We start from the raw sequence: 16,955 nt of genomic DNA, 5'->3' as shown, positions 1-16,955 counted from the left end.
GAAAATTACTTCATGTTGAAAAAGATACTAAATGCAAAAGTCAAAAATTATTGAATCATACGCCACAATTAGAGAACAGCATGCGGATAGATTTGACTTTATTTGTGCATGTCCTCTCTCTTTTTCAACCTTATCAGAAATAAATAAAATTAAAACTACTATATGTATAGTACAAGAAATTACTCAGCATTTTAAGTTTTTACAGTGTTGCCAGGAAATTGACTGATGAGAGGATCCCAAAGGATATCTACATGGTGATCTCACAACCAGCTGTAGGCTGGAGAAGTGCTGTGAAGATATGTTTCAAGAGGAATGAAAAGAGATCAGCAGTGAAGGGAGAGAAGAGTGCACAGATGGCAGAAACAGAGGTATTGCTATCAAACACAACCTACATTTGTGGCAACTGCAATAGAACCTGCTGATCCAGAATAGGCTTGCAGTCACAGCAGATACAATTCAGCAATGATCTAATCTGAGGCATAGAACTCTTGTTTCGAAGAGATGCCAACAATAGTAAGTTATGAATGACCATTAAAGATGTCAATTTGTCACTTATGCATTTGCTAACATGGAAGACGAAAAAAAAGATTGAAATATCAGTCTAAGTTATTAAATTAATAACTAGTGAAGAGCTTGTTTTGTTAGGTTTTACAGCCTGTCAACTATGTTTGTGTGATTTTATGGTGAAAATATAAATGTATATTTTATATACGAATGGTTTGTACATTTATTTTGTTTTGTAGTCTTATATTTTGAAAAAAAATAGTTTGTAAATGGTAGTTTCTATTGCATGCAATGATGGTACTCTGGCAGATAAGATAAGAGTGGGTTTGAGAGTAATGATAAAGCAGAAAGGATCACACACTCCCCAAATTGAGAACTTTTCACTAGATGCAGTTGTTTGTCATATCCAGAACGATTCAGAGTAGGAGATAGTTTGGAGAATAGATAGAGTTGGGGGGGGGGAGACTGATAGTTTATTGTCAGACATAGGACAATTTTATTTAACATATAGAAAGAACCTCAGCAGGTACACTTCTAAATGCAGTTCAAAGTAAATGTGAAAGTAATGGTAAGCAGGATGGAGGAGTTCGAGGTTTTAGTCGGAGTCCGATTTCTAAGAGTAGTCAGAGTTGATGTTGGAATTTTTTATCCGACTCCGAAAGTTTAATAATTTTTTTTTTTTTTTTTTTTTTTACATGGTTTAATAATTTTTTTTTTTTTTGTTTTTTTTTTTTTTACATGGTTTTCCTGTTTGGTTTTACCAGTTGCACAATTTAGCATTTTTTGTATTGTTTTGCTTTTATTTTTGGAGATATATCATATTTTGTACTGTAATGCTTCTACTTCATCAAGATATTTCGGTCTATCGGATCACTGTCTGGACAGTTGTTTCGCTTTGGTTGTGACGTCACACAGGATCAATGAAAATTCTGTCTGAGTGGTAAGGTTTTTAGATCAGGGCTTTGTGCTACCTTCTTCACCAAGTTACTATCCAATTGTGGTTCGAGAAAAAAACAAAAAAAACAGGCTTTTTATTCAAGCTGGCATGTTAATTTGCATGTGCAACATGTGAAATCTCAGAACTTCATAAGCCTTTCTCGTTGGCGAAACTGATAAAAGACGCCATCTTTCCCCATTAACACTTCTTTCCAGTTCACAGCCAGAGAGAGGCAAGTCATTTTACTACAAGTGGGATCACTGTGGATTACATTGGATAACAATTGGATTGGAATCCAAAATTTATCCAGTTCCTGAATCAAATGGAATTTGGCAATTGGATTAGTTTGGGATTGATCCGGAATTACAATCTTATAAAAAAAACAGGCATAAATCAGCAAGAAGCAACCAATGCTACTATAGCCCTTTATAACTTTTTTCTTACATACGAGTCACCACTTATCAAGGCCCGGAGGCCACTAGAGGATAAGGGTTAATGATTGTACAGTAGTTAATGGGACAATATGATAATTGTTAATAGTGGAAATTTGGTAACTTGGATTACTTAAGGGGATGGCTTATCAAGAATTTGTTTTTATTAGACTTGAAGATGACCAAATTGTAGTCAGCTGGTAAGCAGGCAAATGAAAGTTTCACAGGCGTGCAGTTCTAAAGAAGAAGCTTTGTTCATGGAATCTACATTTAGGTTTAGGCACATCAGAGTGGGAAAATTATTGATAGTGGTTTCAGCTAGATGAGTATTTTTTGTGAAAGTTTGGCGAGGGGGGGACCATGGATTTGAGCTCAGACGAGCACTTGCCATAAATATAACAATAAAGCAGAGACAGGCTCGCAACGTCTCTTCTGTGGGAAAAAGGTTACAGGGAAGAGAAACTAGGCTACGAAGTCTATTTTGAACTTTGTCGAGGCAGGATAAGTCTTCTAGCAGCTCCTGCCCAGATGTGGCAACAGTACTCCATCTTTGGATGTACCTAGCTTCTATATAGGTAGAGAATTGCATCAACAGTGAGGTATCTACTGGAGCGGTAGAAGGATTCCACCATTTTTCCAGCGACCTTGACAATGGATTTGATGTATGTGTTCCATTTAAGATCAGAAGTAAACGTCAAGCCCAGAAGCTTGTCAAAACATGGAGCCTCTCCGAGATGAGCCATTCATTTCAATCGATGCCAGATAAGGGATCAGAGTGTTGATGATGTAAAGTAGAAGCTTAGTCTTAGATGCATTAAAATTAACAAGCCATTCTTCCCCTATTACACCACATACTCAAAATCAGAGGAGAGAGAATCACAGGGAATGGTGTCATCAGCATAAATGTATATTAATGTATTTTTATTTCGGACTATTATTCTCATCTTTATTGGTTGTTGTTTTTCATGACATTTCGGCCAACTATTCCTCTGGCCTTCGTCAGGTGGTAACCGCAACGGGATAGGAACTTTGAATCTCCTAACTGCATTCTCAGCAATCACTGCCATCCGTAGCCACGTTTTTGGCTAAGTAAGCCTCTGTCCGGCTTTGGGTAGGAATGAAACTGCTATCTTCAGACAATGTCCATCTGATTCCTATCAGTCGTGGTTACCACCTGACAAAGGCCAGAGGAGTAGTTGGCCGAAACGTTGTGAAAAACAACCAATAAATATGAAAACAACAACTAATAAAGATGAAAATAATAGTCCTAAATAAAAATAAATTAATATATATAATGCTCATCTCAAAAATGAATTCCAATTAAGGAATAATATATATAGTATAAATGTATACAAATGATACTATGTGATTTGGAAATTAGCAATGTAGATCAGGAAGAAAACTGGGCCCAGAATGAACCCCTAAGGGATTCCAGTATAAATACTATGAGCTTCTGATTTCTGCTCATCAACTACTACTCTTATGAACCTATCAGAAAGAAATGATTTAATAATCGAAAGGGCATTTCCAGTTATACCATAGCTGAAGATCTTGTGAAGTAGGCCTTTATGCCATACCCTATAAAAGGCCTTCGATATGTCAAGAGCAATTGCCCTAGAAAGGAAACCTCCATTGAGAGATTTGTTAATCCTATGATATAACCGGTAACACATCTGCTGTAGATCTAGCAGAATGGAAACCATATTGCATGCCACTAAGAAAGTAATTTTTGCTGAGGTGGTTAACTACTTCTGTATTTAACATAGATTCCAGCAACTTACTCATTACGCACAGGAGACTTATTGGTCTGTGCTTAGAGGGAAATGTCCGATCACCTGAATTCTTAAAGACAGGACATACTGATAATGTTTTCAAGAGTGTTGGGAAGCAATTCTCCTTAAGACAACGCTTAAACAGCTTTGTAGTAGCAATACCAGACACCATAACATTCAGTGCTAGACAAGGCGCACACTACTACTCAATTTCATACTCATAGTTTTTGAATCAGTAATAAGTACATTTCTCCTACCTCTATCAAAATAAAATTTACATAACTGGATTTACAATAAACTTTACTTTAAAATGGTATTTTAATATTTTTGTTGTGGTTTGTATATTCGAAGAAATTGCTATTTAAATCTGACTATTAACAATGAAACCTGTCAGTATACCATGTCCGCTGGCAGTAGATCACTTTTTGCAAATAAGCGGTTGGGGTGTGTTCACACAAATACTCATAGCGGAAGTTGTACCCATCGACGACATTTCTAGTTATTTTAGCTAATTAGGGAAAAGATTTGACTTTGCTACGGAATTTGAACACAACACTTACGTCATCCAGTCAAAAGTTAAAATATCTCAAAGTTCATGCTTTGTAGTACAAAGATAATTAAAGATAGAAACTGTGTTCAAACACTATTTAATAGCAAAATATTAATTTCTTTTGTCCTAAAATTTGAAAAGAATTGGATAAAAACTTTTTATGCTACAGTTGTTAGAAATATTGACAAGCGCTTATAAACATGAATTTTGTGTGTAGTTGCGAACACAAAAAAAATCTGTAAACTAACTTACAACTAACTTACAAAATATTCATTTTATTTTTGTTATTTAGAAAACATAAGTTTTTAATTATAGAAAGCAAAAGAATATTTGAAAAAATAGATTTGAAAAAAAAAAAAAACGACAAACAATGACCACACTTTTCAAGGAGTTAAAATACAAACAGTTAAGTAAAAGAATAACTTTTATTGGGTTTGTTTTACAATCCACAAAGGTATGAAAAAGTGGCCAAAAAACAAATATATAATACCTACCTCGATAAATTTTTGGTGTTGTAAATGTTTTTTTCTGTTTAAAAAACAAGTTGTCTTGAGTGTTACATGAGAACATGAAAAAAATGGGCATGATGTCTCTTGAAGTTTCGACAATGACTTAAAAATAAAAAATTATACAAAATAGTGGTAGAAACTCACTCAATAATTGTCATGGTAACTTGAAGCCGTTAAAAATGAAATTTAATTATCCTAATTAGTTTAATGAAATTGAAAACAATTGTAATCTGTACAAAATTTCCTTCCATTTGATATGCTACAAGTCATATTTTGTTAATTTCTTTTAATCATGTCATGGTGGCCATCATGGATTTCCTGGTTGTCATCTTAGATTTTTCACAGCCTAATGATGACAAATGATAAAGTCTATCAGAATAACATTTCGCATGATGATAAAGTCTTACCTTTCATTTTTTAAACTGTTTTTTTTATGATGTTTTTACTGAAGCCGTTAAAATGAAACTTAATTATGCTAAATAGTATGCTAATTAGTTTAATGTACTTGAAAACAATTTAGATCTGTACAAAATTTCCTTTAATTTGATATTCTACAAGCCATATTTTGTTAATTTCTTTGAATCATGTCATGGTAGCATCTTGGATTTCCCAGTCTCCATCTTGGATTTTTCATGATGTTATAATAGGAAATGATAATGTCAGTCAGAATAATACTTCCTATGACGATAAAGTCTTACTTACCATTTTTCTTAGCCATTTTCATGATGTTTCTACTTAAGTGTTAAAATGTAATTGAATTATGCTAATTAGTATGCTAATTAGTCTGTAAGTTACCAAGTGAGATGGTTGTAAATAACGCCAACTGAACCTTCGTGGTATTATATGTTCAAAATTTCATCATCATATCTTAAAAAAAAAAATAAGATAGTTTTTTAAAAATGGGTTACTTTGTAAATTGTGCAAATTTTCTACCATTTTCAGTCACAAGCTTATATGCATTTGAATAGAACTGACTTAAGGCAAAATGTCCAATGAACCACACATTTTTTGATACTTTGAATGGTCATAACTCCAGTTCTAATGGGCTGATTTTAAAAAACTAAAGATATTATTTCTTTGTTTTTTATGTTCTTTTCAATAATGCTGGATTTGAGTTCATTCAATCTAAAGAAAAAAATGGTATAGTATTGCTATGTGTAGGTATGGGAACTAGTTCTGGTTGAAGCTTTTTCAGCACTATAATTGGAATGCCATCAGGGCCAGTTGCTTTACTGGAATCAAAGTTTTTGATTAGCTTGGCAACATCACACGCAGTCGCATAGCATGTTTTCTGATACAGGGGGGAAATATGGGGAGAGGGTTGACAGCCTTAATCACATAGGGTAGAATTTGTTGCAAACTTCTTGGCAAAGAGTTTGGCATTGTCTGATGCTGATGAGATTACCTCAGGTTGGGATAGAGCACATGCTTATGTTCAGGATCCTATTTACTATTTGCCAAAACTGGTGGGGACCAAGCCACTGCTGAGCTACTTTGGACATAAACTGAGCATACAACTCTCTCGCATTCTTTATTACTCTTTTACAGTGGTTGCTGGCAGTCCTAGAATCGGCTTCAGTCTCAGTACAGCTTCCTGTTTTTCCTTTGATCCTCTTTCCATAAAGGTAATAATATCTTTTTAAAAATTTATTCCCTGTATAATATGTGTCTTTACTCCCCTCTTCTGATGAAAAGGTTTTGGCTTCAAAATGTCATGGCTTAAAGAGGTTTCCCTACTCTAAATATTGTATTCCCTTTTGAACTGACAGCATAATAAAATTTAATTGTAAATTTTTATCCCTTTTTTATCTTAACTTTTCTATAAAGCTGGTTGAGTGTATATGTGAGTATATTTATCATATAAGTAATTGTTAAACATAAAAATAATATACATGAAAAGTAATTATAAAATGCTTGCTGAATAGGTATGGGAGGCTGGTATCTGGATCTGCAAAATAGATTTTCAAATACGGGTCAAGGAGTCAGGAGTTGGAGTCGGCATCCAAGGAATTCTAGGAGTCAGAGTCAGACTTTTACTATCCAACTCCACAACTCTGATGGTAAGTAAATTAGCATTACAAGTTGATTTTTTCTTTTTAGATAATTGTTATTTTATCAATTTGCATGAAAAGAGCTATGTAAAAGATACCCGTTTGAATTATGCAAATATCATCAGTAGTTCAAAAGTTATGAGAATTTTAAGTGCCAAAATTTAGGCTTTTCCGTGGACATTTTTCTTTAGAAAAGGTGGTCTAAATTACGGACCTCAACATTTAAAGAAATTTGGTAATTTCACCACCATTTATTTATTTTTCAAGCTATTCTCATGAAACTTGGCAGTCTTACATAAAATTGTGTACTCTTTCTAATTATACAATCAAATCTAATGTATCTCTTTACCATAAGCCATGAATTATAAATTAAGATGTACAAATTTCAATTTTTTTTAAACTGGTGCATGGTATCATACAGTGAGTGTCTATTTATGAACAAAACTAAGTATTATAGTAGTATTTAAATATAGCTTTATTGTGAATAGGCATTTTCCTGCCTCCTCACCAAAGGAGAGCTTAATCTTGGGTGTAGCCATTGAATGCCTAAAGAGCATTCATGGCTGGTATTTACTACTCCCTTCAAAGAAAAAAAAATTTGAGTAGATATGAATTAATCTCAGAAATAAATCAAAGAAAAATTTTCATATAGATTTTGGATTTCTGTAAAAGATGGAAGCTCCCATAGAAAATAAAAGAAATAAAAAAGATATGACTTGTTGAAGCACATTAGGTCTGTAATATTGCCGATGTCCACGAAAATACAGCATACGCTTGTAATGCTAAGTAAATGGTAACTCCAAAGCTTACCAAAAACTACAGCCTTTTCATCAGATGTACTTTAAGGACATACCTAAGCTTGGTGAAAAGGTAATTATATTTATTTGAATTATTTACCTGAGAGTTTGTATATTCTGTAAGAGGTTGAAATGAGTCTCCAACTTTTGTTGCATTGGAGCAATATTCTCTTCTGTATTGGGAAGGCCAACTAAAGTGAAAAGAAAATATTGCATAAAAGTTTTTTCTTTTGAACTTAATGTACATTATAAAAAATAAAAATAAATTATAAACTTCAAATTATGGAGATTTGCTTTTACTATGTACACTAATACAAAGACTTGATTCATGTTTTATCATTATCTTACAGATTATGACCATCTTGGTATTAAATCAAAGCTTACAAATAATCAAGAATAAGTACCAATTTAAGTTTTTCATCTCAAAATGTAAAGGGATTATCTGTTATAGCTGATATTCTCATTCTCTATAATATAACGACCATTTTTGAATAACAATCATTAAAATTACAAATTAAACGAGCTGAAAACCGTTGGAGTAAATCATGTATAAACATCATTTTACTGACATCTGTTAAACCATAGAGAAGAATTTCATAGAAAAATGGTCTTGTTTTAGAAAATTATTCAAGACATTTCATTTTTAATACATTTAATTTTATTACTATTCAATCATTACATAGAATCTTTTTATGAAGAGTATAAAATTAAAAATAAACAGAAAAGCTTATTAAAGTAAGAAAAAAAAACAGATACACATTTTTCAGAAACTAAATTTAAAATTAGCATTTAAACAAAATAAAAAAGGAAAAAAAGGCTATAAAATTCAAAAAATGATTTAATTTTTTCAAAAAATGATTTAATTTTTTATTTTTACAATTATCAACTTATACATAAAATAAAGTAAAAATCCTATTTCCTTTTTATGGATGTCAACTCTGATACACCCTCTTTGATGAGATGATGGCTTGTGTCATAGATGATGGATAGACTTCCAATGACTTCCCAGTCAACATGGCTGCATACTTGCCCCAACACTCTTCAACATGATGTTCTCGGCAGTGTTGATTGGTGCATTCAACTATTGAACAGCTGGGGAAAAACTTAGTGCTGTCATAAGGATTATGACCACCATACAAGACCTTTTGTTTGCTGATGATTGTGCCCTCAATGCCAACACAGAGCCAAATATGCAATATATTGTTGATCATTTATCTGAGGAATGCAACAATTTCGGTCTGACTATTAATATAAAGAAGACCAAAATAATGTACCAGCCTGCTCCTGGAAAAAGGCATGTTGAGTATAAGATCTCAATTCATGGAACCAACCTAAAAGCTGTGGACAAGTTCATTTACTTGGGCAGTATTTTCTCAAGAGCAGTACACATAGACAATGAAGTCAATTGCAGGACAGCTAAAGATAATGCTGCCTTTGGTCGTCTGAGAACGACTGTGTGGGAGCATAGAGGAATTTGGCTAAAGACCAAACTTTAGGTATACTGAGCTGCGATTCTTACCATCCTCATGTATGCTTGTGAAAATTGGACTGTATATACTGGACATGCCAAAAAACTGAACCATTTACATATGACCAGCTGCCATAAATTGTTGAAAATCAAGTGGCAAGACAAGATATCAAACACAGTCAAACCTTCCATCAGTACACACTATGTTAAAGCAGTTCCAGGTTCAGGTAGGTTATATATGCCCCATGCTTGATTCAAGGCTCCCAAAACAGCTCCCAAAACATTGAACTGTTCAATGAAAAATGACCCACAGGAGGACAGCGGAAACAGTTCAAGGACAATCTGAAGGTTTCCCTTAAACAGTTTGGTAACACATGGGGTTTGGTTAAACACATGGGGAATAACTAACCCAAGACAGATGTTCCTGGCATGCCGCAACTCACAAAGAGACTACAACTGCTGAATTCGCATGCAATGAAGACCGCAAGAGGAAACATGACATTAGAAAAGACAGAGCAGTTAACTGCTCTGTCTACAGAATAATTCCACAGGTGTTCAACATGCAGGAAATACTTCAGAGCTCGAATCAGGCTAGCAAGCCACTTCCAAATCCACAGAACAATCCACGGTCATTTTCACAAGTGTTAGACGAACATTTATTTTAGTACTATGAGTAATGTAGTTTCAACATATATATGGTTAGGAAAAGAATCTATTTCCATTTTCAAGTTAGAATATGATAAAATAAAAGCGTAAAAGAAACAGAAAATATAAACTTACCAGATTTTAATTTCTCATTATACATTTCGAGAGAAAGATTCAGCAATTGAACTAAACTAAACAAAAAAAAAAAAAAAAAAAAAAAAAAGAAAGAAAACAAAATGAAAATACATTTTAAATTTCATCTTTTGTTATTTTTCTATAATAGCTGTCAGACTACTAATAAGAAACCATTTATCAAAGCTAAAAGCTAGTCTATGATAAGTGTTAATAAGATGAATGGATTGTCAGTTGAATGATGAAGAATATTATGAAAGGATTGAAAACAATGAAATGAACAAAATTTGGTTACTAATTAGGATGGTTTATGACAAATATCCGCTGTCATTGGATTTGAAGTTGCCCATGTTATAATCAGCAAGTAATAAAGTATAAAAATCTAAAAGATACAGTCATTATAAATAGAATTTTGTAATTGAACACTTATTAAGTAACTGCTTTTCTTTTATATTTATTAATTGCGACAATAAAATAAAAACTTATCTAGGCTTTGCATTTTAACATAATTTAATAAGTTTAATTGGGAACCCATTCTTATCACATTATGTGAATCATACATAGATAAAAAACTTATCAGTATCACTAAATGATTACAGATTTTCTTTGATTATGTTATGTGCCGATTCATATGCCTAGGAAATATGTTAAAAGAAGAGTTTGTTTAGATTCAAGTCTTGATAAAGTATTGGTCACTCGGTACTTGGCAGTTACACTGGCAAAGGCCCTGGATGTTGAAAAGTCCTGGTCCAACAAATCACTACTCTCCCCACATTCTAAAAGATCAAGAGGGCAAATTGTCCGATACTCTTTTCTTCTTTGGTCCCAATCATTCACTGTTTCTCTGACTTTGGGTTGAGTCTTCATAATTATAAAAGCATTTCTGAAATTTCTGTTAGTAGCAACACCAGACGCCATAACGCTCAGCACTGGACAAGGCACCCACACTGCTACTTAATTTAACACTCAGTCTTTAAATCAGTAATAAGCACATTTCTTCTAAGTCCATCAAAATAAAACTTATATAACTAGATTCACAATAAAATTTACTTGAAAATGTGATTTGTGTATTCAAAGAAATCACTATCTAAATCTGACTATTAATGACAAAACCTGCCAGCATAGCATGCCCACTCATGGTAGATGACTTTTTTGAAATAAGTGGTCGGGGTGTGTTCACAAATACTCAAAGCAGAAGTTGTATACATCAACGTTTCTAATTGTTTTAGTTAATTAGAGACACTGATTGTCTTTACTATGGAATTTGAATACAATGTGACCAAATGAGGACCGGGCGATGCCGGGAGACCTTGTTAGTTGGATTTAGGAACAGCTTGTAGTCTGGGTGGTCCCATTGACACAAATTTGGGGGAATTCTCACGGCTGGATTCTAATGATGCTGATGATGGTTTGATGTTGTTTTAAACAGAATACGTCTGTCACTTGATGGCATGCGTGGCAGACCCATTGTGCTAATTGAACGTGATGGCTTGTATTCCTGGCGATGGGAAGTTATTTCCTCACTGATGTGTTGAGAGAAGGGTGGGTGGAGAGAAGATGAGAGAGAAAAACCTTTTCTTTCCTTTTTTTTTTTTTCTTCAATAAATGTAAAGGTCGCTTTTTATTATTTTCTTTTCTTTCTCTTCTGCGTCAGGGTTCGGCAGACCATTACTGGACCCCCCCCTCCTCCAAATAAAGGCACGTCCGCTGATTGACTGCCCGCCACTTGTAGACTAACCGATATTGATAAAAGGAGGTGAGGAAGGGAGGAGATAGACTTTTTGCCACGCGCTTGGACAACACGTTCCCCTGATACACGTGTCTGTCAGCTGAATTCCCCAAATACTGACGATAGAGAAAACGAAGTGCTTGGCAAAAGAAAGAAAACTGTCAGCCTCCAGTGCTTGCATGATTAGGCCAGTGTGTAACTATCATTTGTAAAGTCGAAGGCAATAATCACTTCTATGTTAAGAAAAGCCAATTAAGCTTTGATTTTTTTTTCTTTATTTGAAAACACCGTTGTTGAATGCAATATATTTCTTAGACAGCCCAGGTGACCGTTTGGAAGCTGATTCAAAAGTGGAAACAGAGCGGACGACGGCAACAGAGACGAATTCGACAACTAGACGAAAACACGGGTGTCGCCACAGGTATCGGCTCCAGCTGCATCTCAACCCCAACCTATGTAAATTCTAACATGACTAAGCATTTCTGTACATGACTTTGATAATATTCCCAAATCACCTACTCACTTATGCAAAGCCTACCCAACAACACTGTTGACACTGTCGAGAGGTTTTAACAATTTTACGTAAATAGATTTTAATATTTGTATTGTGGAACTTTTTTCAAGCTAATAGCTCCTCTGGATGTTTTTGTCACTTGGATTAATAGCTCTCCATTGCTTGAAAATCTCAGACTTGAATCTGACTTTGGCATAACTTTTTTGATAGTAAAAATATTTTACAGGAATAGGTTGATTTCAACACAGCGGAGATATCTTCATGTCTAGTGACGCAACTTATGCCGACAGGAAGGTTAATTCTTTGCGTTTGCAAATGCTCATCCAAAAAAGAAAATGATGTCGTGGTCTCAGCCTCGACGTATCATTTTCTTTTTTAGGTGCCTTCCAGATTTCAGTTCGAGCCGACTGTCCGGCAAGCTTATTTTGAACGTCACATCACAGCCTTGCAAGGATTGGTTAATTTCATTGAATCAGACAAAAATATTGGCTAAGTAGGCAAGCATTATGACATCATTGCCAAAGTGAACATGGAAGTTGTTTTCGTTTACTTATAGAAAGATTTCCGCATTCATGCATACAGCTAAGCAGAAGTATTTTCTCATCAATACTCAACAAATGAAATTGGAAAAGCCGATGACTTGGCTTTCGCATGAACGAAGTTGATCACTTTGCAACATCCATGACTTCCAACAAATATGATGGTAGAGTTTCAAAAGAAGAGCATATGGCCATTCATTCTTGACAAGCTTGCTGAACCCCCCTTTGACACAAATCATTGCTGGAATATCATCACTTCAGGTGTGCTTGAAATTCTGCCAACCACATTAACTTGAAAAAAAAAAAAAAGTCCACAATGATATTTGTTCCTGTCATTGTGGTTGACAGGATAATGCAAAACACAAATTATCCATTCATTTTTCCCTTTGTTTCGTAGTAAGCAGAAGGCAATGAACTGGCTCTCCAGAGTTGTGTCTAGACTTGTTTAATTATAAGCCTGGAGCATGCTTTACTTGATTTCAGAACAAATTTGATGGCATACATCAGTAGCCATGTTTATCAATCCATCAGCAGATAATGTCATTAGAAAACTAAATGGATAATCAGATCTCCCACCCGAAGCCCTGAGGCAAAGTTTGAAAATAAAATCGGCCAGCCAGAATGAGTTACTGAAAGATGTTTGAATTTATTTAAGTAAGAACCAGATTGACAGGTGCACGTCCGGAAGTCATCGAGCGTGACGACGTAGGTTTGTTTATTATAAGCGAAGTAAAAAAAGAAAACAACGCTAACACTTAAGCTAACACTTAAGCGGGGGAAAAAAACTAACGAAAGGCAAACGAACGATGAAAACAGAAAAAACGAACACGTGAAAAATGGCCTGTTTCGATAGTAAAATTTAAAAAAAATCGGTGGGTACCCGGATGTTTTGGGGTGTGTGGTCGGGCGTGGATAAGCGAAGTAAAAATAAAACAGAAAAACGAACGTTACGTGAAAAATGGCTTAAATAACACTGGTTCAATATTTAAAATATCAATAAAAAAAAAAATTTTTTAAAATGACATCTCACACCACGATTCGAACTCAAAAAGTTTAGATAATGAACCAACGCACTAATCAACTGACCTAATGCGACTTACATGAAATTTATTCAGTTATTCAACTATTTAAAGTAAGTCCGGTCGAGTAATTTAATATAATTACACATGAGTTAACTAAAGATGATCACCCTATAAGAAAACCAAAAAAACTAATAGAGAATTAATTCAAATGAATGTTTAAAAGAATATGCAAATTAGCTATGCATATATGGATCGTGGAATTGCAGATGGATGCAATTCCACGACCCATATATAAGAAAGTTATATTTTCTTTTCAAATAAATAGAAAAAAGGTTTTTAATATGAATGTCAATACGCAATACAAAAAAAAAAAAAAAAAAATTATAAGATTGCAAGTTCCTGCATTTGGAATTATATTTTTCCAGCATTCTCTTATGTTACTGATTGCAGGCTTGTGGATCCCAGTTGGGAAAAGGCTGATTTAGAAAGAGGACTTCTCTACTAGAGAATCATCACAGATTAAGATGTGGGTTGCCTCAAGCTTGGGAATGGAGTTGATTTTCTCATGAAACTCTTACACCAAGTGGTGCCATATCAACATCACTCTTTAATGTGGTTTCGACTGTGAGCTGAAGCAGTATACTAGGCTATAGTACTTGGAGCTACAGATGAGAGATTTAAGGAATAGGTGAGGACTGGAGGTGCTTGGCCCCAACAAATGGATGCAGCTGCCAGCAATCAAAAGTGCTGCCTCTACACTGAATGCCCAAATTAGATATTTATTTTATTAGTTTTAAATCAGTGCAAATTTTCAATCACATTGTTGATATCATTTAATATAAAATCACAAAATCAACAATTATTAGCTGCTCAAAGCCAAGAAAATATGTCCTTGTTCACAAAGAGGTGCAAAGCTTCAATTATGCTTCTACGCTGTTATTTTTATTTAACATAAAAAAAATCAACAATTTTCATCTGCTTAAAAAAAAGAAAACATGTATTTCCTCGTTTTTAAATAGGAGTGAAAAGTTTAAATAGGAGTGTTAAATGTTATTTTTCAAAAATATTATGAAATTTTCAGTCGTGTGTACTTCTGTTTTTAAATAGGTTAGATTATTATTGGATATGGTTTTTCCTTTATATAATAAATAGTTAAGTGACTATCATTTAGTATTGTGAAAAGAGGTTTGATTTGATTCAGTTTCACTGTCTGAAATAAATTCTGGATAAGTCCCGACGCGATATTATTCTGATTTGGTTTTCATCAAGTCCAATTTCTGGCGGGAATTTAGCAAAGATGAAAGTCTATTCATTTTGGTTGCGATATCTTACTCTCAACTCCTGATAGTGACTGATATACATGAGTTGATAGCAAGCAACAGCCAATTTCAGTTATCCAATATTCCATATTTACCCCATACCAAAGCGGCACTCATCCTGGGGGGTTGAACTGGTGTTCTCCAATCACATGTACATTCATATCAGATTAGATGATGACGATTGTTTATTGCAGCTCTTGCAGGGTGGTGTCAACGTCCTCCAACATACAGTGCTTCGTATTCTCAAATGGCCACCCATCCGGTGGTGATCAGGCTAAATGTTGATTAACTTTGGTGATATAATGAAAACCAGTGTGTTCATGTGATTATGCTGTATAGTATTTCATATTTAGCACCCAACAATTCAACATAGATTAAATTCTAAAAGCAATTGACTACTTTTTGGTATGTATAAGTATAGAAAATAAAATATTAAAAATGTTTGCTTGGCATAAGTGTAGTTTGAAGAATATGATTGAGATTAGATGTAAAGGATTGAATGGCCAGTCCATTGATCAGATCAGGCTTCTATGACCACTCATTCAGCACAAGTAAAAACCAAAGTGTTGCCAGTCATGATTTTAAGCTGTAAATGAAGTAAAGCTGCATCTACTACATGTAGTAGCAGCACTACTTGAACATTCTGCATTTAATGCAGTTCGAGCAAGTTCCAAGCTTACAGAAACTATAAGAGTTCCTTTTAACTTGTGAAACATTTTTTAAGTCAAAATTCATGTGCTTATCTTCATTACCTATTAGTGCCCCTTTTTTTCACATGAACCCAAAATGGGTTACATTTTATAAAGTGGCATTCATTTATCATACTTGTTTAGCTATAAAATTACTTCTTGTCTTATGCATAAAATATTCCTGAAATTATAAATGAACTTACCTTACAAGATTTAATTTTCCTTCTTTGTACAGATTATCAATTTGTTGCTAAAAAATAAAATAAAAGGCTAAAAAGACCAAGAAATGTAATAACTTCATGCTTGTTTTTAATTTGTTTCTCTTTTTTTTATTTTTATTTTTTTTTAAATATATCAAGACATCAGAAGATGAGAAAATTTTGACATAATTCCTAACAATATTAAAAAGAAAATTTTTTATCCATAAACTAGCTGCATTCAATCGGCATGACCTGAATGCAGATATTTTGCTGGGTGGAAGGCTTAGAAAAATTCAAGATATAGTCATATTTAATTTTTTTTAAATAAGATATTTTTTTCTTATTTTCATTAATATTTTGGAAGTTGCATGCAATAAAATTGAAACAAATGAAAAGTATGTGTTCAATTTTACACAATTAGCTTTACAATGTTTTTTTTTCATTGAATTTTTTTAAATTATAGAATAAAATAATTTTATTCCATATTTCAATAATTATCTGATTAAAAGTAAATAATTCAATATGTATATATCATAGTTATGTGTAGGCGAAATACACAAGATTTTATCTAATAGTTTTCTTAATAGAGAAGTCCAGAGTTAAACAGACTAACCTCTTGGATCTTGTGTTCCTGCACTCTATGAAGCAAATCAGGAATTAGGGCATTAATCTGGTTCAAGTCGATCTTGTAACGGCTGGCAATGTTTTGTAAGATTGATTTTATAATTTCACATTCTTCATTTTGTGATTCCATGGTTTTTCTCAATTTCAACCAATCTTCCCTCACCTAAGAGAACAAATAGTAACAAGGAACATTATGACGTTTGAAAGTGAAATAAAAAAATTGCATATGTATTATTCAGTTTTACTCAAAACACTCATGTGGGCCGATATAGAAACGGCTATTGATTAAAAACAAATAATCTAAAGCTAAAGAACACATCTCATCAAAATGAAAAAATAAAAAAGGGAAATGTCTTAAATTGCATGAATTAAAATTGCATAAATAATTAATTATAATAATATATTTTAAATATATTACTTAAGCATAATAATTGAATTGCATAAATAAAAATTTGTAATACAATTACTTTTAAAAGTGTGGTGTATTTTAAATAAATTCTTACTACACTGTTGTAGAATTTTT

The 16,955-nt window shown here is 33.5% G+C and overlaps 1 protein-coding gene across 3 annotated transcripts in view; it reads right to left on the bottom strand.

Moving 5' to 3' along the window:
• The window catches only part of LOC145246788 (uncharacterized), a 242,356-nt gene that overhangs the window by 90,746 nt on the left and 134,655 nt on the right, over nucleotides 1–16,955 (bottom strand). For all 3 annotated transcript variants that reach the window (XM_080108584.1, XM_080108586.1, XM_080108585.1), the window contains exons 9-12: nucleotides 16,422–16,595; nucleotides 15,812–15,858; nucleotides 9,800–9,855; nucleotides 7,652–7,742 (exon numbers count right to left, since the gene is read on the bottom strand). In XM_080108584.1, coding sequence (XP_079964710.1) covers nucleotides 7,652–7,742; nucleotides 9,800–9,855; nucleotides 15,812–15,858; nucleotides 16,422–16,595 — 368 coding nt within the window. The remainder of the gene's footprint in view (nucleotides 1–7,651; nucleotides 7,743–9,799; nucleotides 9,856–15,811; nucleotides 15,859–16,421; nucleotides 16,596–16,955) is intronic.

The sequence above is a fragment of the Euprymna scolopes genome, chromosome 24 (genome assembly GCF_053919585.1).
Source record: "Euprymna scolopes isolate OS-2025 chromosome 24, ASM5391958v1, whole genome shotgun sequence".
Lineage (NCBI taxonomy): Eukaryota > Metazoa > Mollusca > Cephalopoda > Sepiida > Sepiolidae > Euprymna > Euprymna scolopes.
Note: the sequence above shows the minus strand (reverse complement) of the source record. Positions and strands in the feature narration are given on the sequence as shown.